Consider the following 26,492-nt stretch of genomic DNA (forward strand, 5'->3'; position numbering starts at 1 on the left):
TTCCCAAGTTTCTGTTCAGTGGCCTGTGAATGCACAGCAGGGAGCAGGTCACCCACAGGAGTCATCCTCAACTCTTTGCCTGCAGGCTTCCCTATGCTACTGCTGAAATTTGCCTCCCAGAATGGAAGTTCTTTCCCACCCCTACCCTTTAGTCTCGCCTTGTTTGCTTCTGTGCAGCCAGGCTCTTCACATATTTCATCTGTTCTTTTAGAACTGCACCCTCCGTATGAAGCCTGATGGTTACAGGAGAATTTGTTCCTGCTTTTGCTTCTTGTCCTAAACACGTTGTCAGCACTCCCAACAAAGCAAACGTGTTGAAAATGTGAGTTGCGTCTTCCAGTTCTGGCATTTGCACATTTTTATGCGACGCTGGAAAAGCACAATTAGATTATTTCCCTGCAAGTCATGAGACAATAATAAGTAACAGATTCACTGAGTTTAGACTTGCCTCGGAACCAGGTGTTTCTGACATGTGCTGTATCTCTCGTACATTATATGCTCCAATAGCATTTTGACCCAGAGCTTAATTTTTCTGTATTCTCCGCTGCTTGTTAATGTGCAACCAGACTTTCAGGCTTCTCTGATTGACAGGTTAGTTCTTGCATACTATTCTCTTTATGGTGATATGCAAAGAAAGCATCAGGAGCAACAACCTTTGTGGGTTACCTGTCATCTAGGTATAGCGACTGACACACAAAGAAAGCATCAAAGTACGCCAAATACCAAAAAACCAGTGCTGAGCAGACTGGAGGAAACGCAACCCAAATGGTCTCTTTCACTCAACTGAGAGAGCATCCTAAACAACCAGTCTGAAATTCTCACCTACTGATCTCTAATAGCCTAAGGCATTACCAGTGAGTGTCCTTACACCTCAACTCTTGGAGTCAATGAACAAAACAGGAGCACATATTACGCTCCTCTAGTCCACACGTGGATTTTCAGGCTTGTTGCTGACTATGGGATCATATGCACCTACTGCATATTTGGGTTTTTTGTATGGTTGTTCCATTGCTGCCTCAGAGTCAGAACCAAGAAGGGTTTCAACTGCAGAGCCTTCCTCTTACACCACACCCTCCTGGCTCCATAAAACCAAATGGCATTCTCTAGTTTGGAGAAGTTCCTATGTCATCTGGTTTTGTTTTCTCTCAATGTTACTGCCTGAGAGCTGGCTCTGATCATGCAAACTTCCCTGGTTGTAGGATGTTACTAAAAGGGAGCGCAGTATAAAAGTATTTGAACAATTGTCACTCTAAAGCAACCTCAAAAACAAGTCCATCTGTTTGGAAGATCCTCTCTGTTCAAGGAGCGTTCCCTGGTGGAATCTTTCCAGGCAACAGGTAACACATTTAATGGAGTGAGGATATAGAACAGCCTTGCTAATGCCTACTGGTCACTACTTTTGTCCTGATGTTTCATCATTATCAGCAACCATAAAACAAGCTTACACAAAGCACAGCTTTGGGTCCAATTGAATCCAAAACAGCATCTTATGAGAAATGCATGAGGCAAACCATTACAGCAGCATTTTTAGCAGCTGCTGCCAAAAAGAAAATGAGGGGGGAAAAAAGAGTGATTTATTATATTTAAAGAGGAATTTAGACCAGGAAAATCAGTTGCTGAATTTTTCTGTACATATTTACAGGTCAAGCGAATCCCTGGTTTAACCTCTGAACTTAGAGGGTTTCATAAGGAAAGGAATTTGGTTGTAAGGGTCGTGCATGTGCACACTTCCCAGGCATTACAAGACTGAAGTTGTAGGTGTTCTAACCTAGAGAAGAAAGAGTAAAACCCACAGGAGATAGGACAGGTGAGATGAGAATAACTCCAGGTCTGTTGGCTAGCAGTTGATACGCTAGCCAGCAAGCAGTACCTATGGAAAGATGCAGTTCAGAAAGAACATACAGAAGTCCCTAAAGAATAAGCATGACTGAAATGTGCGGTAGCTGCCTGCTCTCAGGTCACTGATGACCATGGGAATTAGCATTCCGCATGATCCTCAACTAAAGACCCAGCCTACACACAGCTGATGGGGTAGTAAATGGCTGACAATTAGCTTCTGCTGACAATAGAAGCATTAGCTTCTATTAACACCAACTTACTTTGCAATGTAAGCTCTAGCAAAGTAGCCACTGCAAAAAGATGGTGCAGCTCTTTGGGATGGCATGACTCAACTGGGAGCAGAAAGATCACTCAAGAACACAGGTTATAAACAAACCAGATCCCGCTTCCAGATAGAACTTGATAGAACTTCCTCAGCACTCAAATATACGCTCAACATACGAGTCCAAAAGGTAAATATTTCCTAAAAATGAAGAGCTAGTGCAAATACTAACTGTAGCAGTAATAAATACTGAAAGCTGGCACTGATACTACATCCAGTGGGCGGTGGGCTCCAAAATGATTCTTCACCCACAGCGCATATTGCCTTTCCTTCCTCCCAGCTGGCAATACTAAAGTAGCAACAGCCTTAATATCAGATTTTGAGATTTCTTGCTGCTCTAAGCCAGATTTGTAGCAACGTTTAAAGTAATGTCACATTTAACATAAAATTGAGCTACTTTCTGGCTGCTTAGGATAAAACCAGAACACGATCTACCATCCAGTGAACTTGATGATGCAGTTTTTTGAGGCCGAAAGCCCATCAATTAAGGAAAAAAACAGAAGACCCACACTAACAAGGGCACCCTTTCATTGATGCAGAGTGGTTTCTGGGAACACAAAGTCTGGTTGCCTATCGAACTAGTAATTGTAGAACATGCAAGTCAGAGCTCACAATCACAGATGAATGTATGTTTATTCTTCTCTAATTGCTATTACATTAATACTAGCTAGAGATCCAAACCATACATACTGGTCTAGGTTCAAAATGGAGCCTACTGCTTAACAGTAGGCTAGGAAAGTCCCTTAAGATACCAGTTGTTTTAGAAGAATGAAAGCAGGTTTTATGAATCACGTCAACCTTTCTGAGTTACTTTCTTCTCAAGGGAAATTTCATTTCGTTTAGAGGAAACGTTACTATTTGATTTGAAAGCAGCACAGGTACTTTTCTGTAGTGTCAGAATACGGAATAGAAAATTACCTTGATATTACCAAACAGAAAACCACGCTGATGTAACCCAAAATCTTTTGACGTGAAAAATAAAGTATCAGATCCTTATCAGTAGAAATGGCCTTTAGACTGTAATTATGCATTTCAATCCTTCCAAAAGTTCTAGGCACGCCAATGCTTTCCTTACCACCCCCTTAACCCAAACACAAAGCCTCTCAATTTCCCCCTTCAATACCCAACTGTGCCTGTCCATTGGAAACTTTTGGGGGTGGAGGCCATCGTGTAGAGATGCCATCTGGGATTTGCAGATCAAAAACTGATTTAAACAAAATGATCCTTTTTATAAAGCTGAATGCTGAAAGCACAGAACAGAGCTACAAATGTAAGCACTTTAACCTGCACCTCTTAGCTATGAATTAAGTCCTAAGAAGTTCCTGAAGGAGTTTTGATGCTTGATGGGCCACATGATAGGATAAAAAGCCACCATCACAGGAGGCAATACCAGATGAAGAAACAGGGATTTTAATTCCTTTTCCATCTTTTTGTTTCTCTTGCAGGCATATCATAGGCAGGTTTCCTGATTATCCAGCAATAGAAGAAGGAGGTTCAATGTCTATTTTCTCTCAAAAAACTCCCGAGCAGGTACTGTCGCTCCTCTAATGCAAAAGGCTATTGGGGTGGGAGAAGGAAACTCCATAACACATGACATAAGTTGCAGCTTTCCTGAACACAGTCCTCTAGCTCTACAGGAATCTTGTGGTTAAAGGGCCTCACAGCTAAAACAAAACAATTGTTTTCTTCCAAGGTAAACCGCAAAGAATGACTACCAAAATTAGTTCCCTTTTAGACCACGTACCCACTTTGTCATGATGGAAGGCACCCAGCCATGCATGTTACACAAATAGATGTCTTAGGGAGCCAGAAGCAACAGGCTCAGCTACAAGGAGTCACTGCTGGTACAAAATCCACATGGTTCAACTAGTGCTAGCTGGGATTTGTATGGTACGCATACTGGTGCTAGTGCAAGTCTATATCAAAAGAGTTTAATCTTCATCTAAAGAGCTTCGATTTAAATTGGCATCAAGGGCTGCCACATTTGGAAAATACACTTCGAAACTGGTTCTGTTGTGTCTGCATTCTGTGTCAGCATGATTTACCAATAACTAGATTAAACATAAAAGAGTTTCTTATGCAAGTGGGCCTTGGTCTTGATTTGCTGCCGAGTTTGGATTTGAACAAGCGACCTGTTCAAGTGAAGAACTTATCTGGGCTTATCTTTCACATCCCTGTAATGATCTCAGTTTTTCCCATTTAAAAAACAAACAGAAAACTCTTCTGGTTTCTCTGCTAATGGAAGTGGCTGATAATCTTTCTCTGTCATGCAAAGAAGGTGATTAAGAGCAGTTGAAGAAATGAAGGCGGCAGTTGGCACTCCAAACCTCTTCCAGAACAATCTTTGCAGGACTATGAGTCTGCTCAGGGAAATTATAAACAGGAAACCCAGCACACGGGAGCAGGATTTGGCCCCTGAGTGAACCAGTCGTGGTGACTACCAATGGTCTAGGAAAACCAAACAGCCACAGACTGACCTCTGCAGTCCTTAGAAGTTACTCTGTTGAGACATTAGACCGTGTTGTATTCATTAGCCGTCTGCCACCAACGATCTCACACAACTATGGTAAAACAATATTTTGCATTCAGTCCTTGGAATCATAGGGAAATGCCTGGGGCAAGCTAGCAGCATCCACGTGGAGCAGGGAGATGTAAATACACGTTAACCCAGCATAAAGCACAGTACTCTAACCCTTAGTTACTCTGCTTACAAAAATACACAAGAACACTGCAACAAACAGCTCTCTGTGCCTCTCTAAAACCACACTCAGAGTAAGCTCCTGTTTTCATCAAGTTCAGAGTACAAACAGGTCAACCCCACGGGCCTCTGTGTCTCAGTCGCTCTGTTGTTCGGTCCCAGAATGAAGGAGACCAGCCCATTAAGTTTTCAGCTTCTAAAGTAGAAACACATGCCAGAGTCAAGAAGGCATTGTTGGCTGCTCTGAGCAGCACGGAAGCCACCCAGCAAGCATGGCATGTCGCTGGAGAAGGCTTTGGGGATGTGATGCTAATTAGAGGTGCTAGCAACAAGGATAGATGCTATTCAGAAAAGAAAACCATTGCAAGGAATTATACTGAGCAAAACTGGGTATGGTAATATACACTGGAGAGACATTTTCTCCGTCCTACTCCCAGCTTTGAACTCCCACCTTCAGCAATTTTGCTGTGGTTCCTGCACATCTGCTTTCCCTTTGCATAAAGAATAAAGGAAGCCAAAAATCCTGCAGAGATTGTTCTGCTGTCTGTTTTCCCCGCATAAAAGGAAAAACACTTGCAAGAAAAAGAAAGAAATAAAACAGTTTTCTTGCAAACTTTCACTAACAATTATCTGATTTTGAAGAAATCTCCAGAGCCATTTTTTCCCCCTCCCCTTTATATCCACAGCACAGCTGAGAGCAGAAGGTATTTCACATGCCCTTATCAGGCATCCAGAGTGCAGTTGGCAAAAGGAAGTTTGGTTGGTTCATGCTTTTACCTGACTGTCAGAGAAGTATTTTGTGTTCCTCTGAGCCAGCCTGCATCTTAAAAATGCCAAGGCTAACTGGTTTTGTTTCACTCTGGTCTACTGTGTAGTATTATAAATTAAATCCTGGCCCCATTGTAGTTAATAGGATTTTTGCCCTTGAATTCAGAGGAGACAGAAGATTTCACCTCTTATATGTACTACCTTCCCAGGATGGGTTGGTTGCTCCCAAGTTAAACTCCATGGAAAATCAGGGCAGAACTGTATTTAACAAGTGAGCATTTTATAAGGCTTCGGTAAAGACACTTTGGGGAAAATAAAATACAAATTAATCACTTCACGAACCATTGCTGCATTATTAGACATTCTATATTTCTTGATCTTTTGACAACTCTGACCTTACTTGACTTTGTAATGCCTCCTGAACAATCTGCTTTCAAGACACTGTACAAATGCTTATGAAAAAAGGTAAGCCAGAGAGATCCCAGTGCAAGATACTTGGCAACTCAGTCAGAAAAATACACTGTCTCAACTGAACGTGAGCTTTTTCTCTATTTCCTATGCACTTTTCAAGAGCAGGATCTCCTGAAGGACTGTAATCTCCCCGCATCTGTTCCAGACCTCTATCCCTAATGAGTTTTTATGTTTGCTCCAGAGATAATCATCAGATGTGACAATTTCTGGCTCTGCCCTCATGCTGCTGCCAACAAAACGATAATCTCTTCCTGTAGTTCATTAAGCCTCATCACTGTGAAAGTAAGCCAAAAGAGCTTCCATTTAGCAGTCATTCCCTCACTCCCAAACCCCCTTCATTACCTACATTAAGTGGCTTATCAAAATAAGACAGAGATTTTGGTTACACGTTCAAATTGCTGCTTGGAGCTCAAAGTCATTTCTATATTACCATAATCTCAGTATTTAAACCGGCAGCATCTAGAGAAGGGGTGAGAAAAAGCAGGTTAGTTGCTGCTCATGATCCTCATTTGGCAGTCTGAGAGCTATTAGTGGCACTAATTACTGTTATTACTGCTGACAGCCAAAGGTCCTCATGAATCCCAGTAATCAGTGGGATTGTGAATGGCAGTGCCAGATCCAAGCAGGTCCTCCACTGCCTCCTGGGTGTGATGAACTTGGCCCTACTGGCTAGAAAACAGACCACGTTGTGTGCCTAAAGCCAGGCAGCATCAACAACCCCTTGAGTGTCCTCAAGTTGGGGGAAAGAGAGATGTACACGCAAGTTAAGTGTGCAGATTGCTGTTTGGAATGCTACTCTGGGACATGGGGACAGCATTTCTTCCCATCTCAGATGCTCTTGTTTCCTGAAGAAGAATATATATATATAATCTTATACATCAAAATAGCACAGTTCTCAAAGAGAGCAAATCTTCTCTCCAGGGACCACAAGCTACGTGCCAATTAAGTGTTTCTGTTCAAATGGTTATAGAGCCAGAACTGCAAGGCTCCGAGGCTGTCTCACACCCACTATAGCTGCGGATCTGAAATTCCCAAGCTCTATTTATTTATGTCTACAGCACTAATAAAGGCAAGAAGCTCAACAAAGGAACTCTTTCAAAGGATGAAGGAAGGGCTTATTCTTGAGGAAGAACGTTTAGCCCAAGTATCTGCTTGCCTGAGCCAATGCCAAGCTTTCTGCAATTGAGGAACAGAGAACACAAGCGAGTCCTGCTGGCAGCTGGGGAGTTTCAGATACTTGGCTCTTAACTCCAACATAATGCATTTCCTACCATAGGTGGTAGTTAGTTTCATTACCTCTTTCTTTCCCGATAAAGAGAATTTGCAATGAAGAAAGTTTGGGAACACTTAAGCTGACGTATGAGTAGAAAAACTGATTTATTTATTTTTGTGGAAGATCAGTTTAAAGAAAAATGCCTTTTCATCCTCAAAAGGAAAAGTTACTGGGTAGAAGCAATCACCCGGTCTGCAGGGCTCCTACGGCAAGACTAGGAAAAACAGAGGCTAAAACTCATTCACCCTTACTGATGTGCATTCTCTTCCCCAACGTTAAGGGCTCTCAAAGCACTTTCAGCCTCATTTCAAAAAGAGGCAACCTGGCAAAGAAAGGGATGTCTAAAATAATTTAGGAAGACACCTGCTTTTATTTCCACCATGAAGTTTTCTTCAGCGGGGAAAAAAAAAGGTATTATAATGCAGGTGAATTGCTTAGTATCTCTAACCTTTGCTTGTCCTTTCCTTTCATTCCTCTTCTATTGTCAGATTCTTCAGGCTGCTTCTTGTAGCTAGAGGGGAAATTGTTCTGTATAGAAGAGTATGAACCATTCAAGGTTAGATACACAGCTGGTTTCACCCCAGCTCTCAGTCCTCTGCAATTACGAAGCTGCTTAGAGCAGAGGTGCAAGCAGAGCTGGAAAATCTGGGCTAAAGGAACATAGGAGAGAAGGTGTATCTGATGCAGAAAAGGAAGAAACCTATTTGCCCTGTCATATTCTTTGGGGAAGCAGAGACTTCAGAGAACTCAGGCTTCACATGCTGGCCATGCTGCCAGCTATGTGCCTCAGCATCTCAGACCTGCATATGCATTGCAAGACAAAAGGATAAGGGCAGTTCAACAGTTCCATCCCCATTATAGTGGGTTAATAAGCACAGAAGCTTGGCCTAACCCTTTCAGTGTCATTTTATTCATCTGTACAAAAACAAAATAGCTGCAATCTGAGTCTGCATGCACTTAAAGCACTGGCAGTAAAACTTGGTAGCACTGCCTAAAATGAGAACCGTTTGCTGATCACATGCATGCTTACAGGAATCCTGTTGGATCAACCTACCACTGAGATGCTGGAAGTGGTTATGAACGCCCTTTCGTGGGCAAGCAGAGCAGAGGTTGGGTGCAGAAGGGACCGGGTTGGATTTGTGGCAGGGTATTGGTGCTACAGTGAAGGATACACTCTGGGTAGCTCTGCTGGTTTTGGATACAGCAGGTCTGCTGAGACACTAAAAGCCTATTTTGAACTCTAGTCAATCTATTAATCTATCCAAGAGGATGAAATGCTTCACTGCTTATCACTGCAAGATATGTCAGAGCGGTGCTCAGGGTTTAAATTACCATATTTAATTAAATGTACAACACTGAAATGCTTGGGGAGATCCAGTAATGAAATCTCACTGACTTGCAAAGTATAGCTCATGTTGTCCCCCCCACTTCCACCGTCCAATCTTAAATGCATTAAAACACGCTTCACAGAAAACAAATATTTCTACTACTAGGGGAAATATTTGTCTTAAACTTGGAAATCTATTTTGTGTGCTTTCAAGGCACTGCCAATATTAATGATCCATTGACCACTCATCAGTACTTGATCTTACATTTCACCTCCAGCATGAAAGAACACAGAGGCATCTGGGAAGAAGTAAATAGTAGAAAAAGCAAATAGTAGTGATGTGTAAATGGCCAGAAAGTAAGCTGATGCAGCCCTGCCCAGTTACCAGCTACCAATAGATTGCTGGGATATCTGTGTATCTGTCAGAGCTCATCGCAATATCTCTATCCAGTCTCTCCCATCCACTAGAGCAATTTCAGTCTTTAGCCAGATATTGAAATTAAACATGCCTCGAGGCAATCTCTCAAAATCTCCCTCTATAAAAATCAATCTGCCCTAAAAACGCTAAGACAAAAATCCATAATCCAGTTCCAAACCCAGAGGGAACTCCCACTTGTATATCATTAGGATATTGTGCTTCTGGGTGGTTTGGGGAACCGTTCATACTGCATAAAAGCCCTGGTGGTTTGGGACATGAAAATCACCGCTTTCTGAAAGATGTATTAGCATAGTCGTGCTGAGGTTTGCCTGTTGGCACAAATGAAAGGAGTCTCTCAGTAATGGATCAGCTCTAAAACTCTTCACACTGAGCACAATTCAAGGCCTTCCTCCCTTTTTCACCTCTAAAGTGGTGCAGAGCTGCATGGGCCTACTTTTCTACCCCTCATAATACAGAGAAACTACTTGGAGTTTCCATCACCATCTGAATTACAAGGCAGGGGAAAAAAGCAGTAAATACATCACAATAGAGGACTACCAAGCACTGTATTGGATACTGGATTTCCTCAGTGTTGGAGAGGCAAAACCAAGGGGAAAAAAAAATATGTATGCTGGTTCATAACTCTCACAGCACATCTATCACACCTTGCATGTGAACATTCTGACACTCTTTTCCTTCCTTTTCAGGTTGTTGCAGAGCTGGCTGCCGAAAGGGAGTTGGCTTTACAGAAAAAATCCCAAAAGGGAAAAAAAGAAAAAGAAAAAGGCAAGGAAAAAGAAAAAGACAAGACACAGAAAAGTGGAAAGAAAGTAAGGCTTCACATAGGAAACCTCAATTGTGAAAATGAGATATAATAGTGTCTACTCGGCCACATGTAGACAGAAGATATGAATTTGTATCAGACTGATACAGATACTGATACTAATGATCACTGAGGTTTCAGGTTCAGAAGACACGGGGAATGTTTGAGGCCAGTCCCCCTTAGACTTTCAACCATAACCATGGTCTAAGGGAACTATAGTTTACCTCTGTTTTAGGAAATGAGTTTGCATGGCCACAGCTCAGCAAGGAGAGCTGATGGAGGTGGATGGACTGCCAGGGACACAGACAAGAGGAAAAATACACTTTATAGCTTTGGCACTGTTTCCTTTTGTGCAGACAAAATAGTGGCCAGTTTCATAACCAAGCATTTACCCTTTCACTGTGTAGTAAGGCAAAGTTGGCTATTGCTGTCCCTTCACATAGGACCTAAAGAAATAAGAGCCTTAATATCTTTCAGATACTCATTTCCAAGCTTGCTTGGACATCCAGTTTACATTTAAGTACAGTTTGCTAATGGCCAGCTGTGCCTTTTGTACTGCAAGCCAATATTTTGTATGCCTGTAAACTGCAGTCATGCATTTTCAGTTTACATTCTTACAGTATGAATTCTTTTCTGCTTCAAGTCCCAGTGGACACCACTTTATGTATGAGGAGTTCCCTGAAGTCTTTGTTACACTCAGGCTCCAATTACCCTGAAGGTGTGTTTTCAAGTTATTTCAGGAGCAGCTTAGCTGAGGAAGGGACCTATGAAACAACAGTGCAGTGACTAGGGGGCATCTTCATAAGCCAGATGCAGAACAAAAACTGTAGGCTTTCACTCAAGCAACCACTTTTGCTTATTATAGTATAAACAAAGTTGAAATGATATATAGATATATATGAATATATACTGCTTTAATATGGGTCATTAATCTTTCACTGAATATGAGATGTCAGATGGTTCTGGCAGAAAGCTTACTCCTATCTGCAAATTTTACACAATTTGATTTTAAATCCTAACCCTGGAAAAACCACAACAAAAAAAAAGATCATCAACCATCAGCCTAGACAGACCTCGTAACAGCAAGCCAGGAAACTAAACGACATGATCTCAGGAAGAACCAAACACATTTGGATGAGGATACCCAAAGTCTTAACTTGCAGCTTAGTTAGCTGTTTTCAACTTGCAAAGATGCTGATTGGGTCATTCCAAACAGAATATGGGATTTGTTTTCCCTTCATAAATGAAGAAGTACAGCAGGCTGAAGGAGAAGCATGCACAAATGTGTTTTCCAAGCTCTGAGCCTGATGTTGCTTTGCCAGCTAGAAGAGGCAGTGACCAGTTCTGCACAGTGTATGGAGAACTTGAAACTTTCCAAGTTTTGGTCACACGTCTACAGATGTTTGTTTTCCATCTGGGTGACAGCAATAGTGAAGTCACCAAACTCCAAGGAGCAGGGAGTGAAATAGTGATATCTAAGTTGGCAGACCTGAGCCAGCCCAAGTAGAAGGGAAGGGAGAGGAGCATTAACACCTTAATTAACACCTTCAGACCTAAGCTAAATAATACTGATACCAAGTTACCCATAAGACTTCAAGACACTTACGCTAATGCCAAGTTTGGTTCTTCTGGGTCACTTCCTACCATGACCCCTTAAATTGGCACAGGCATTGCAGATCTCTGGGAAAGATCAAATAAAAGTGCATGCAATGAAAGCTGTTGCTTCAAAAAGCTTTTTAAATTACAGACTTGCAAGAGCATCACTATTCACAGCTACTCAGAAAGGAGATGCTTCTGCAAGGATGTTCTCCAATGGCTTTGTCCTTGTCCTATTTCCTCCCAGCTTGGCAGGCCCAGAACAAAGCATCTGGTCTTGCAAAGGCAATGGAGAAGGCTGTTCCAGACCCTTACAGACTGAGTCAGTGAGATGTACATAATAAAAATGCCAAAACCAACCTGAACTTCTGAAGCTGGATGCCAGCTAACTCATCTGCTTAAGAACTGTGACTTTCACAGGATATGTTTGATTCTCTGTTGTGTTTCTTCCACCTATTACAAGATAAGAACCAACACAGTACCAGAAACCAATCTCTTTCCTTCTCCTAGCCTCTGCAAGGATGTTTTGAAACTGAGTGAAATATCAGTATAGAGCTCTGAGGCTTTACAACAAAATGCCTTTCTAATCTCTTCAGCCATCTCAAGTCCTGTCAAGTAAAATTCCTAGCCATTATATCAGGTTCTCTATGGTTCATTGAGAAAGAACAAAGGGAACATTCTCTCCAAGGTTATAATACTGACAGGGAAAAGTAGATATTAAGAGCAGTTGGGAAATGCAAGGAAAAGTTCTAACAGCGGGACTCTTAATAAAATAAGTATAGGCTATAAGTCATAGTGGGGCAGTGAGAAAAAAGCCTCGCTCATAACTTCAGTCCTTTAAGAAAACAACAGTTTGATCCCAGAAGGAAATTTAAATATTTCTGAAGCCTGATAGCAATCTCTAAAGAAGCGTATTTGATATCAAAGCAACTTTATTTTCTTCTCTGTAAGGTGTTGATCTGATTTCTCATGGGGCACCTAAGAACAAAAGCAACTTCTGCACCGTATGATCCCCCCTTCCAATAGCAGAACGCATGCTAGACCAGTCTGAGCTGCTTCACCCAGTAATGGGAATACACCAGAGCAACTGGGAATCTGAGCTCCTAGTGCCAAATCCTCAAATACTTGCTTATGTTTAACTCAAACCGTTCTCAATTAAGAAACTCCTGAATCTCTTTCCAGTCTACCTCTAGACCATGGGATAGACACGTTCTGCATGTCCCAGACTTTAATTACTATAATACTTGAATTAATAACATGTTTAATAGTTAACATGACCTGTCAGCAACTGTATCTGCAGATGTAATGCCACCTAGTTACAGAGGCACACGTAAAGCTTTTGCTTTTGGCTTCTTTTGGTTATTCCAGGAACTTACTGATAACCAGGAGCTAACACACTACAGATCGATTAGCAAAGCCACATACAACTCACGTTATCTTGAGTAAATCCACACTTGGCTTTCCCTCCATATCCCATACCACTTCCACGTATCTATTTCCTTACTAATGTTTTGAGGACTCGTGATTGATTCAGTATGAAGAAACTTGGAGAAATCCTGTCAGAATGTTATCAACTTGCAATACCGATTCAATGAAAATAAGCTATTTGAAAAACATGTCAACATCATTTACTTTAGACTGGGAAACGTCAGTATGTTTTGATGGAGTTGAAACAAAATATTTTGCTTTTCAAACTACACCAAGTTCAATATTTCTCTCATTATGGATTAAAATGAGGTTTCAACCATTCAGAGTTAACCCCACATTGGGAATTCCTTGGGGAGAGGAGGGAGGCAACCCAAGAGTAACTAATAGAAAGGTAATTTAATGTACATATTGCAAGCAACCAACAAACCTAAACGTAATTCTTGTAACCACAATAGATCAACTGATAAACAGAACCACTGCCCTATTCTTCATTTGAAGAGGATACCTTTAGAGCCTGCTTGGAGAGCTGTAGTTGAAATACTTTATGATGGTGTGATAAACCAGTGTGTCTTATTCCTTCAAACTGCATCAGTTCTTCAAAAGTCCAATGAAGATTATGAGTTTTTCATATATGATGTATCTACATGTCAGTAACCCCGTTTTCTATTTCACCATCTGCAAATCTAGGAAGAAGATGAGGGCTGGAAAATGGCTCCCAGTAATTTCCTTCCAATACTGGAGGAAGGAAACAGCCAATACAAAGGTCAGTACAAAAAGATAACAATTACAGCTGGAAGGCTCTTCTAATTCAGCCTGATCTGAATGTCATTCCTATCAGGTCAAACTGTGCTGCTGCCCGAACTGTGAAACATGATAGAAATGGAGACATTAGATTAAATGGTATTTGGGAAGGGAGTCCCTCAATACTTCAAGCCTTCCTAGAGGTCTTTAAAAATCATTGCACTAATCATGCAAGATGGTACATTACTGACTAAAAGTGGCCAAACTAGAACCAAAGAGCTTCACTGCACACACAGAGGCTCCCTTAGAATTTCTGAGGGCAACAGAAGAGACATCTCAATAGCAAGTCATTTAAAAGCACTATCAGAGAGGACTAAGTCATCCTAGAGGACTTTTCCAACCTTAATGATTCCATGATTCTATAGCAGCCCAGCTATCCTCTGCTCCACGGTGCTTCTTCTGCTTAGACCCTGCAGCATCTGGTGCTCCTCAATGCAGTGCTGAGCTGTGAACTCACAAAACCCTTGTGTTTGTCCAGATCACGCTCCTGAAGGTTGTGGAAAACCTCACAGGGGCTTTACACAGTGACAAGGCACTGGGTGTGAGTGTTAGCAACAGAAGCACCACAGAGGCTGATAAGTTCCTGTGATAAGATTGATAACTTCACAGCTATCTCAAGTAACAAGTCAGGGGGCTTATGAGGGGAAGGAAACATGCTTGTCACCCAAACTGTAACTGAATCCTAGTTCGTGTGCTGTCATCTCTGTCAAGATAGATCCTTTGAGCTCTGTGGGTTTATAACACGTTGAGGTTGCTCACACTAACTTTTTGCACAAGCAGGAGAGCTGCTCTGAGGGTGCTGCATCTCATAGAGCCTCCAAAGGACTATACAACAGCACATTAACTGTCTGGGGAGCTTACATTCCTATTCAGGCACCTGGATTGAGTCCTTAGGGCCAGTGTGAATACCTCTGTCACCCCATTAGGTACTGACAGCACTTGCAGGCACACCACAGTCTCATGCTCAGGCACAGGCAGCACCCTTTGGGGGCTGACAGAATGAGGTCCTCATACAAGCTTCAAAGAATAGCTGCAGTTTTGTCTTACACACAGTAAGAGCCTATAGCCATCCAGTTAATCTATTGAACTGACAATGAATATGGTATTAACAGCTACTAATTCCTCCTTGCTGCCCCATCTCCTGTCTCATTCACCAGCACTTTGATGCTCACATTGTGCCTGATCAGCTCTCACACCCTTCATTGCAATGCTACCTGCTGGTCATTCAATGTAATGTCATAGATGAGGTTCAGGTTTTCAAGGCCCCCAGAAGGAAATCTTCTATAAGATCTGACAAGGGCAGCACAAGCCGTTTCTTGCATACTTAATTTCAGCCTGCTTTCATTACCACAACTGAACTCTTTTGAAAAAGCAGCTTGAGTTTGGTCTTTCCACACTGAGGCTTTTCTCTATTGTTATATGAAAATAGCTCAGTCACTGTCACAATCACCACAGAAGTTCAAGTTTATTATTGCATAAATCTTGAAAGCATCACTGAAGTAAGGAAGCTGAGTTCAGTAAGATTTATACCAGGTGCCTGCAATCAATTTACTTCAAGACCCTGCTGGATGTGGCTGCAGCCTGCTGCAATGATAGCTGTCCCAATAGTGAATGCTTTTGTTCCGTCACCTCTCCCCCCAGCTCTTAGAACCAAGAAAGTCTTCCCATCCTTTGAGACTGGCCATTGCGTTCTGAGGTTGCTTAAGCATTTAAAAAGAGGCAGGAGAGTTTGCTCCAAGTTCCAAGCATTTCATTTACAGACGCCTCCATTCCATTTCTTCCCCCTCTCACTACCAAGCTCAAACTATTAAACAAACCTCAGCGGAACTCAGGAACACTTCTGTTCTCCCAAAACTCTATTAGTCAGTTTTACTAGTTGCTAAGCTACATTTGCCAAGCCCTATCTCAAACACTTACTTTACATAGTGTTGCTGGAAACAGCCAGTTTCTGTGCAAGCAATGTCTGCTTTTACAGTGGAATAGCAAAAGCATACATGGAGCAAATGTAAGTAGCCTGAATCACCATCTCAGCCTTCTTAGGTTTCAGTTTTGCAACCCCCATTCAAAAGCAGCCAGTCAGTCTTTCACGTGCTTGAACTGGAGTTCCACCCAAACACACACTTTAAGGTGGGGTAATACTGTGTAGTTTTACTGCCTCTCAAAAGCTTTGAACTCTTTTGCCAGAGAGCAGCCGTGTTAAGAATAAAAGCATCGTGCTTCAAATAGAAGTATTACAATTAATAGTCACAAGCTGCTCTGAAATTCTTAGAATTATAGAGTGGCCTGGATTGAAAAGTACTATAATGATCACTGAGTTTCGACCCCCCTGCTATGTGCAGGGTCACCAACCAACAGACTAGGCTGCCCGGAGCCACATCCAGCCTGGCCTTGAATGCCTGCAGGGATGGGGCATCCACAGCCTCCTTGGGCAACCTGTTCCAGTGCATCACCACCCTCTGGGTGCAAAGACTTATTCATTTGAGTTACCTGCTAGTCTGCAAAGGGAAAGCTAATGCTACAGAAGAGGAGATGTCGGCAGCCCCACTAGAGCACTGGCTGTCTTTTGGTTAGCCTGGAGAGGTATGCATATAAAGCAATCCAAGTATAAGCTTGCCCTGCTTTAGAAGGGGTAATATAAACTGCACTGCACGCTCTCCCAAAAATAGCTCTATAGCTGCATGACTGTCAGTAACATAACACCAGGCTCTTCTGACTGACCATAGCAAACAACATCCTCAGCCCTCTGACCTCATTTCAGAAATAACTTTGAGGTGTTTTGTTGATCTGTGAAAGAACAACGTAGCATCTAACAGCTATGAGCTAGCCATGTCCTTTATAAGACTAGAGACCTCTAACCCAGTGGCTAATATAGCACAGAGAACTCATCACCAGGTAATGGCAAAGACAGCTCCAAGGGGCATCACTGCTAATACCCACATACCACAGGTATTAACTGCTAAGCATTCACAAAATGACAACAAACAATTACAGAAAGAACAGAATAAAAATCCCTCCATGAGAAATAAACACCTAAACCATAGAACTCCTGTTAAAACACCACACTTGCAACCTGTTGACCCAGGCGAGAAAGCGTTTAAACATTCACATCACTCCCATGTAACATTCCTTTTCCCCAAGGCTGAAATTCCAAACTGGTAACCCTGGAGGAGGTACCTTGTAACAAGGGCAAGTCAGCTCTCCTTCTTGAAATATTATGTGACATCTGTCATGCTGCCTGATGACCCATGAGTAATTCAAAGAAATTTACGTCTATACCTTAGAGTTTCTTTCCTCGTTCCCTAAAATCAGCTGCCCTTCTCCATCTTGAACGCTTTTTGTGATGGAACTAAGACTGCTCACCTGCAAAAACCGTTCCCCACGTGTAAAGTTGCAAATGCTCTGCAGTCTGTAATTGGGCTCTGAAAATTCATTGGGGATGGAAATAGCAGCCAGTATTATATTAACAGGGTTAAAACCAGAATGATCTCCTATGGGTACTGTGAAAACCTTCCAGATTTTATAGTGCCTTAGAAATGGCAGTAGGCACAGGAAAGAGTCCCCTTTACAAAACGGATTCATAAAGGAGCCTATATCTTTAAGCAGAAAGCTGTCATTTTAAATCATCTGGAAATTGAATTAGTGCATACTGCTGGAGATTGGCTGTCATTTATAGAGATACTGCCAGGGCTTGAGATGCAAGGAAATGAAAGTTATGGATTGTCCTCCTTTAAATTAGCTCCAAAAAGAAAGAGGAAAAAAAACATAGAAAGAGGGGAGGCGTTTCCATTAAAAAGGTACTTCCTGCTAATAGCAGAGAATTCAGGCATGCTCAGAGCTTGCCAGACTTCAGCCTACAAAGCCTAGAACTCCTCAGATGCACTCTACATCATACATGGGTGGATGCATGAAACTGCTTTGTCAGACATGCTGTCCCATCTCACTCCTATGTCTATCACATATCCCAGTTGTATAGTTGGAATAACACAAGTGTATAGTTGTAATTACAGAGTAAACGGATAGCCAGAGTGTATATAAGAAAAGACTCACCAGTGCTGAGGCTTTCAGTCAAGATGGATGCTCGCTAATGTTGAGGCTCGCCACAAAAACTCCACGAAGGAGCAGTCTCCAGAAAGAGATGCTGCCTTAGTGGTGGTCAGCCCTTAAATGGGGTCTAGGAGAGCTGGAGTCAAGCTCCACCCCTTATGAGAGCACAGCTGAATCACCTTCACCTGTGCTCCCACAGCTGACTCATCACTTGCCTCAGATGGTTAATCAGAGGTTCAGGCTGTGATCAACAGTTTCCCTTACACCAGTGCTTCTGGCCCATATTCCATGTGAATTCCTACAAAGGTTTGCAACAGCTGAAGTCCTCTTTAAGCATTAAAGAACTGGCCAGGATAAGACAAGGGAAACTACCTGGATAAATGATACAGCTTTTTCCTTTGATCCCCTGCTTTGTACCAGCCAAGAGCCACATAATAAGCACATCCCTCAGGACAGGACTTTCCTTGCAATTGTTTTTTTGGTAAAGAATTGAGCACAATGCTGGTAAGCAGAGAGAAAAAGATGCCAAGATCAGGCATGGTATGGTTAAACAACCCAGCACTGTCCAGCCATTCAGCCTTACAACCAGCAAATGACAGCCTCAATATCCTATTATTATCCTCCTGATACCCAATACCAATTTACAGCCCAAGGCAAAAAATAAACCAGTTAACCTCAAGATTTGCAGATCCTACCACAACGGGGCTCTGAACTTGGTAAAGGTCCCTTGAGTCTGCTTCTTTCCCACCACTAATAATTTAATAAAAGCTGCCTACAACTACCTTTTTTTATTATTATTATTTAAAGCCTCCAGAAGCAGTTGGAGGAATCAATGAGTTCTGTAAGTTTTCTCCCTTTATTTTCTCTCTTTTGGATAACAGCCGTTTGGCAGAACAGAGACGAAGGAAGGGATTTCCTCCAGGATCACGACCCAGAGCTGATCAAAGCAGAGAAGCGGGAAGAAGTGGAGGAAGAGATCAGAGTGCAGGTGAGCAGACAGCAGTAAGAAGACTCTAATAATGTGCCTTGCTTGTGTGTATCTCTCTGAAAATGGAAGAACCAGTCCTGGCTTACACCTTGCCTCCTTCCAGAGTGCCCACTATCCGTTCTCTGCTTTAATGCTTGTTTGGCCGAGCGCTTCATTGCAAGGTGGTGTGAGAAAAAAAGACTTAGAAAGACTCAATTGTGTGTGTTTGGACAGGTGGATGAACTGATGCAAAAGAAGCTGGAGAATCTCAAGCTGGCTGTGGATGGAGAGAAGAGCGGCAAAAAGAAAAAGGGGAAAAAAGGTGAAAAGGTAAGAGCAGCAAATTGTGAGAGTCTGAAGTAAGCATCAATTTTCTGCCCACAGCGTGATCGGTGCTAGAGTTAGACCCATGGACACCAATTGCAGAATGGTAACTGTACATTAAACAGCCACTTCCAATCTCTTGGTGAAACCTTTCACTTCCCTATAGCAACATCCAGCTGACATCCAGCCAGGTGCACCTTAATGAACTACATTGCTGCTTAGTATTGAAGGAGCTGGGAACGTGTGACTAAGCCAAGTTTATTTAAACATATCAAGTAGGTTAAAGACATGCATTATTTTAATGTGTTAACCACATTTCACGTTCACACCTATTTGCACAACACTGTCATATGCAAAATCCCATAGCCTGTGGTTCCCAGAATTCCTTACCCAAGCATTTAAGCTGGAGATCGTGTCAGTACAAAATAACTGGGAGCTCACAGACCCTACCATTCAATCAGCAGTTGCACTTAAAAGGCGCAGGGCAAACAGCCAACCCTAATCTCGTGTTGTGTTCCAGTTCTGTAATCCTTTTAGCGTGCAAATATTGGATTTTGCAGTACTTCTACTCCAATTATCTTGAGAAATGCTCTTTCACCTGACGAAGGCACAAGGGCAATTCAATAATGAGAGACTGGAGAGGCTCTGAAAAGTGATACCGATTGGGTTTCTAGATCAGTTTCAAAAATAGCGAGGCTTAAGATGCCCAGACTGAATATTGCAGCAATATGTGAACTGTTCTGGGCAGACGTGTTGGGCTGCTTGAGATCAGCTGGACAAAACCCTGCTTCAAAACATCACGTCATGACTTTAAAGTTTTAAAGTCAGTTTGTTTCTTTGGCGGCGTTGGGGTGGTTTTGGGTGGTGAGAGTTTATTTAACTTCTGTTTTCCCATGTTGTTCCAGTAGCCAGAGAGAAGGGGGGAGGGGAAGAAGGAAAAGCAGTGCTACTTCAATAAGTTCCCTAAAGGTTTTCCTCTGAAAAACATTGGTTCAGATAGTTTTATAAAGGAATGGTGGGGACTGTAAGGAGCTACCCGATTCAAAACATGTTTTCCCTATGCAAAGCTGTTTGAAGACTTTTGATTTACAACCTCCTAAACCATCAAACACCACTTAACTTAAAGAGCAGACACTTCACCCTATCAAGAGTTGCTCTCACTGCACCTGAAGATAAAAAGCCCATTTGTCACATCTGGAATGATAAGCTTATGCGGAAAGGCAGATTGATCTGCTCATCATGGAGGGGTCTCCAAAATCATTAAGGTGGTCCAGAAACACCTAAACTGATTAGACTGCACCTGACTTACAACAGACCAACTGCTGCCATTGGAGGCAGAGCCGGCGTGCTCCTGCCTATGCTGAAAGCACCCCATCCTACTGACAGTTCTGCTGTTAAATCTTATTATGGTCCAGAACACAAATGTCCTCCTTCAGAAAGGCACTGTGACTGAGCAGGATGTGCTCCAGGTGGCTCCTGATCCTCAGACTCTCACAGGAAGAGAATGAATGTGCAACAGAAACAAAGTGGTGCATCTCTGCATGATGCACAGCCGCAACTCGCTGTCTGCAGGCTGTGGATCAGTGGGCTGAAGATGTAAGCCTCATACCCTACTGCGGACCTTCTGTCTTTACACTGCCTTTGCACCCAGCATAGGAGATAACAGATAGCTTTCTGCAGTCACTGACATGGAAGTTGCATTTGAGTGCTCTTTATCTTGTCTATTACATTGGTTTTCCTGCTCTGGTCCCCAGAGGGATTAAGAACTGGCTTTGGATCCAACTGCAGGTAAAGCAGCCCATCCTAAGTGAACACAAAAAGCATGGCTAGAATGCCAGGGTGAAAAAAAGTCAGGGAAAGGGAACACAGGAACCTAGATTGTTTCTGAAACAGGCCTTGCTAGCATCCCAGAAGAGCTTTGCAATCCATCAGTGCAACCAGACAGAAGCAAAACTATTACAAGGGGGAATGGTTTTAGACTAAGACAGGGAAGGTTAAGGTTAAATATTAGGAGGAAGTTTTTCCACACAGAGGGTGGTGAGGCACTGGAACATGTTGCCCAAGGAAGCTGTGGATGCCCCATCCCTGGAGGGGCTCAAGACCAGACTGGATGTGGCTCTGGGCAGCCTGGTCTGGTGGTTGGTGACCCTGCACATAGCAGGCAGGTTGAAACCAGACGGTCATTTTCAGATGGTCCTTTTCAATCTGGGCCATTCTGCGATTCTGTGATTCAATCCAGAAGAGATTGAATGTTGCAGCTGCTACAGAAAGAGTCTGACATGACCTGATAAGAGCAAAACTGCAATAAGGCCAGAACTGAAGACAGGACAGGTTTGAGGACACTGATTCACAATCCCCATTGGATTTTTGTAGCCAGTGGAGTCCAGCCTCCCATCCCAGCATCGCAATTGATCCAAGGAATCCACTCCCAACACTTCACAGTCTGCAACACTCGTTTCCCATAAACAAGAGCACTCTCCTCTCTTTGCTTTTCCCCCCAGTTGGTGGCAGTCTCAAATCAGGGCCATGTTTGCTCATGGCAACCTCTGAGCTACTGAAAACTTTCTCCTGAGGCCACACAGCAAGACAAGACACCACACTGAGCACAGAAGAGTCTTCTGTCATCTGCCAAGTAATAACAAATGCAGTTCACTACACAGTGATGTGTCAAAGCAGAAAATAACCGAGTGAACGGATGGCTAAACAGAAACTAGACTGACATTTCAGAGATAGGAACAAGGAGATTTCCATTATAAACGATGAGCATGTTCACATTCATTAAACATTATCATTTCCTAAATAAAAGCAGCTCCCAGCAAGGCATTTTGGAGGGAAGCCATTGTCTACAATTCATATTTCCCCTTATCACATCTCAGTGTCTGCCAAATTCCCCATAAATGCCGATGTGATTAGGAAAACACATTTTTCCCCCTGCACAGTACATTTTTGTCTTGCATTTATTGGTGAAGCTGCCTCGAGGACACCACCAGTTGGCCAATAAATTCAGCATATGCTTAGTGTCTTTGCATAGGTAGAAATCAGCTTTTCTTCCCAGCCAGACCCCACAATAATCAGTTTCTGACTTGCTGGAAGAAAAGTTAAAGACACAAAGCTGGATGAACAGAGAAATAAACTGCTGGCATCTCAGTATTTCCTCAGTTGTTGAAGCAACATGGCACATACTTTGTTCTTCCTGCTCCTTTTCTTTAGGATAAAAGCCCATTTGCACATTCTAAGGGAAAAAAAATATCTGTCTTCATCTACTACCCATTTAAGTACATACCTAAATTTAAGCTGTAGAAATCCTGTGTGTGTAGTGCCACTGAAACACTTTGCATGGACACCAGGGTTGGGTGCTGACATGGCACAAGGACTAAGGATGCTCTCCTCTGCTAATCAACCCTAACTATATTTTACATGCCATAAGCTCTAATTAATGGAGATCCTGATGCTACTGATTCACATCTTAATGTGTTTTCTACCACCCCTCCTCCCCATCAGTGTATCAAGAAAGCAGCCACCTGAGACATAACATCTTCCCATAGCAAAAGTGTGTTAAAAACATCAAGAGAAGAGCAGGTCATGTTCTTCTGATCTCCTCAAGCTTCTTTCCCAAGGCATTAGGAAAGCAAGAGCAGAAAGGATGTCTATTGGTTGGGAAGTCAGCTGGACAAACAGGAGAGTTGGCTCCAGATCTTGCTCAAGCAGAGGACTTTAGGGATGCTACTGCATGTGTATTTTAACATGACATGAAAAACCCGAGTGCTGTCTGGAGAAGCAAATTGGACCCCACACCCTTTTTCTTCTGTAGGCAAAAGCTATGCCCCACTGCAGGAATGAGGGAGATAAGCTCTTATGGACAAAGCCAGAGCTTCTTCACCTCTCACATGAGTGCGGCACTTCCAAATGGGAACATGCACTGTGCTTTTACACACAGGGGTATGACTTCCATATCTAAGGGCATTCAAGACTCTGATTTGTTCCTTTTGGATTCTTTGATAACAAAGATCACGTCCAAATACTAGATGCAGTCCTCATGTTACTTCAGTAGGTTCAAGTATATATATCTACATACATATATATCTGTAGTATTGCCACTAATTCCTGCCTCTCTCTGTGGTCTTCAGAAAAAGGCGGGGAAGAAGAAAATATCTGAGCTGGAGCAAGATCTAACTCCTGACAGGTAAATAAAGATAGGACCTTCCTACCTGAGACCCCCACTACCTCTCCACTGCCCTCCAGAGAGGGCAGTACCCCCAGATAACAGGGCAAAGAGGGTACACAGCCCACCTCCAGCACCACACACAAATCAGTTGCATTCTGCAACTTGAGCTAGTCTTTGTTAACTTCAGTGTGTTTATTTCCAGTCTGCAGAGCCACAGATATATAACACTCAGATATTACCCTCCCCGGGGCTATTTGCAATTGGGTCTGCAGGTGCAGAAGCACCTGGCAATTGGGCTGGCTGGCAGATTTCCCCATCTCAGCTGCAGTCTGATAAGAGAGGCTGCAGACAGCCCTGTACTCTATAAATCAACACCTCAGAGGTAAAACACACACTGCATAAATCTGTCTTATCAGTATGAGTTCTAGTGGACTTCACAGCCTTTTGTATATCCTTGCTCTCATAAACAACCTTGCTTTACTGGGATGATTTGAGGTTTGGTGTTTGCTTATCACTACTGCTGTATTAATTGCACTGCTAGCACTACATAAGCTTAAGGCTTCCCAGCTGAAATGGAAAAAGGCTACTAACTTCAAACATACATTTATTGCCCAGCTGAGAGCTTCTATTACATATTCCTACTGCAGCAAGATCAGAATATCCCAGTGAGATAGGCAACAGAAACAAAAAAGCTTAGATAATGAAATGAGATAATGTGTGTAGTGCAGGTGTGGTAAGAGACCTAGACAGGCTCAGATCTGTATTGTTTACACGAAGAGTATAACAAGAACTTCAGACAGCTACATTCATTTCAAGAAGTCCTTGCATCAGTGTCAAACCTTATGCCAAAATATGTCACTGTAGTTAATATTTAGATAGATCTCCAAAAAAGAGACTAAAGAAGAAACTGACTACAGATATAAAGCATGTTAAACCTCTACCAACCACTGGTAGAGACAGGAAGAAACCTTTCCCCTGCACAAGTTATGTCATAGTTTCTACTGTATGGTTTTCCCCCAACCCTCTGGTCATCATCACTGCAGTAGATGGACCACCAATTGCTTCAGTTGAGCCACTGCCAGTACGTTCCTGATGAGGTGACTTTATCGTAAACAGAATAAATTCCAGGAAGAATTAATGAATTACTACTAATTGGAGAGCTAAGTGAATAGGTATAGTAGTGTTAGGGTAGCTATTATTGTATAATTTAAAAATAATTTCCCAGTAATTGATATTAATGAACAAGTCTATTACACGAGTCGTAACTGATCTTGCATCACCCACCTGGCAATGGGAGCAGCGCAGGAGTGTGCAAGAGGTAGGAAAGGACTCTTTGCCATAGCACACAAAGCAATGCTTATTGATTTCATACTGATGGAGCTAATCACCTCAAACTCTGGGCTACAAGGTGCATTTATAAAGGAGGGGAAGCATAAATAACTGTGAAGCTAGCTTAGTTGCTGAAGGACTGAGGCTTTATTTACAGTGCCCCATAACTTCTGAGTGATGCTTCTTGCCCACAGGACCATCGATTCTCTGTACAGGGAACTGGCAGAAGAAGGAATACTAATAAAAGTCAAGCCAGTGAATCTCTCCGACTACGTTGGTAAAGTACACAATTTACAGCTAAAAAATTGATGTTTAATCAGACCAAATCTCAGCCATTCAAGGTTCACCAACCCCTGTTTCCTGTCAAGAGTTAGTTTAAGAGTAATGCAAATCTCGTCTGTTCCTTAGGGGTCCCTCATGCTTTTCACTTCTGCTCCTGAAGCCTGGGTCTGCTTGTAGAGCTGGTGCTCTGCTCCAAGCACCTGGAAGCCACGGGTGGTCTGGGATGGCACAAGCCATCTGAGGTGTAACCAAGGCATCCTCTGAGGAGCACACAGCAGGCAGAGCAAACTCGCCCCCATCCCTCCACCTCCCTGAACCTTGAGACATATCTGGGTATTTAAATAGAAGGCGTCTGCCTAGTTCTGCATTTCAGAACCCTCTTGCCCAACCACTACTGTCTGTCCTTCCCAAGGTCACTTCCGTCCAGCAGACATCCCAAGTGCAGTTGTTTAGAGAACACATCTCGGCCAACAGATAATTAACAGCAGACAATATCAAACTGGGGAGCAAGCTGGCATGAACTTAGGCCATCTTCAAGATCAAAGGAGGTTTGAACCTTGGCTTCTCTGCAATACAAAGGCTGCCCTAAGTCACATCAACAACACCCCCTGCCAGCAGAAGGCCCTGGACACAAAAATAGAGTATAGCAATGCCCATCTGGTTGCTCACACCCGTGACAGGTCCCCAGCATGTCCCAGTACCAAGGTGGCCCGGACTATCAGTGTTGCTACTCCATACAGCAATCAGTCACACTCCTAAGGCTGCCAGAACAAGACACAGGATGTATTTGAAGTTGGCCTAGGTTTCAGACTTCAAAGTAATTGTTTTTAATGCTACATTTCCCTCTTTAAGTATCCAAGGGCACAAAGACTGCAGAAAAATCGGTCCTCATCTGCTCTGCTCCTACAGGGCTGTATCCCAAGGAAGGTCACTCACTCCCAGCTCCTGGGTAAAGGACAAAGGGTGGAATTGTGCTGTACAGAGAGTAAAGGCACCAAAATATCCCTCTCTGTGACAAACTGACATCGCTGAACTAATTTTCTTGGTGACCTTATCTAAATTAGTCAGAGAATCTCCACCGTGATTTATGTTCAGTTGCAATTAAACCCTTTGATGCCTTCTAATTAAATCTGTGAAGATTAATTCCTATCCGGTTCCTTTGATTTCTCCTTAAATAAAAGATAAAACCTGAAATGAATTTCATCCTTCAGAGGGGAGGGGCGGTTGCACCACAACTCAACTGCCTTTCTACCCCAAAGCACAACTCCACTTTTCTCACTTGGCCAACACTGACCCACCGGTTCTGAAAGCCCTCATGCTTTCCCTTTTTATCTCCAATAGAACATAAATGCTGTTGTTTTTCCACCCATATTCATCATGACTACGCATAACTTACACCAAGAAACAATCACCAACTCAGTTATTACAAGAATTCCTGCTTGTGGCCTGTCCTCTTGGCTCTTTGGTTTCCCACTCATCTTCTAGATGGACTTTGACAGGTCAAGCAATGTGATTACAGCTCTGTAACAAGAGCTGAGGCAAGATTAGATCACTTCAGTAAATGTCAGTGATTTTTCACTTCCTTGGGGTTGTTTTTGAACAAAGAAGGTGAACTGC

The 26,492-nt window shown here is 42.7% G+C and overlaps 1 protein-coding gene and 1 long non-coding RNA gene across 3 annotated transcripts in view; one reads left to right on the forward strand and one right to left on the reverse strand.

Moving 5' to 3' along the window:
- The window catches only part of IQCA1 (IQ motif containing with AAA domain 1), an 82,851-nt gene that overhangs the window by 38,333 nt on the left and 18,026 nt on the right, over positions 1-26,492 (forward strand). Inside the window, exons 7-13 of the mRNA XM_072342232.1 lie at positions 3,607-3,691; positions 9,824-9,946; positions 13,651-13,726; positions 18,690-18,796; positions 19,010-19,105; positions 23,227-23,282; positions 24,788-24,870. Coding sequence (XP_072198333.1) covers positions 3,607-3,691; positions 9,824-9,946; positions 13,651-13,726; positions 18,690-18,796; positions 19,010-19,105; positions 23,227-23,282; positions 24,788-24,870 — 626 coding nt within the window. The remainder of the gene's footprint in view (positions 1-3,606; positions 3,692-9,823; positions 9,947-13,650; positions 13,727-18,689; positions 18,797-19,009; positions 19,106-23,226; positions 23,283-24,787; positions 24,871-26,492) is intronic.
- LOC140255008 (uncharacterized) overlaps positions 1-26,492 on the reverse strand; it is a 51,862-nt gene that overhangs the window by 17,479 nt on the left and 7,891 nt on the right. The window contains exon 1 of one of the 2 annotated variants that reach the window (XR_011904362.1): positions 17,812-17,921. The exons of the other annotated variant lie outside the window; for it this stretch is intronic. This is a non-coding gene — a long non-coding RNA (uncharacterized lncRNA). Of the gene's footprint in view, positions 1-17,811; positions 17,922-26,492 lie in introns of those variants that run through there. 2 annotated transcript variants of the gene reach the window in all.

Source organism: Excalfactoria chinensis, chromosome 7 (assembly GCF_039878825.1).
Source record: "Excalfactoria chinensis isolate bCotChi1 chromosome 7, bCotChi1.hap2, whole genome shotgun sequence".
Classification (NCBI taxonomy): Eukaryota; Metazoa; Chordata; class Aves; order Galliformes; family Phasianidae; genus Excalfactoria; species Excalfactoria chinensis.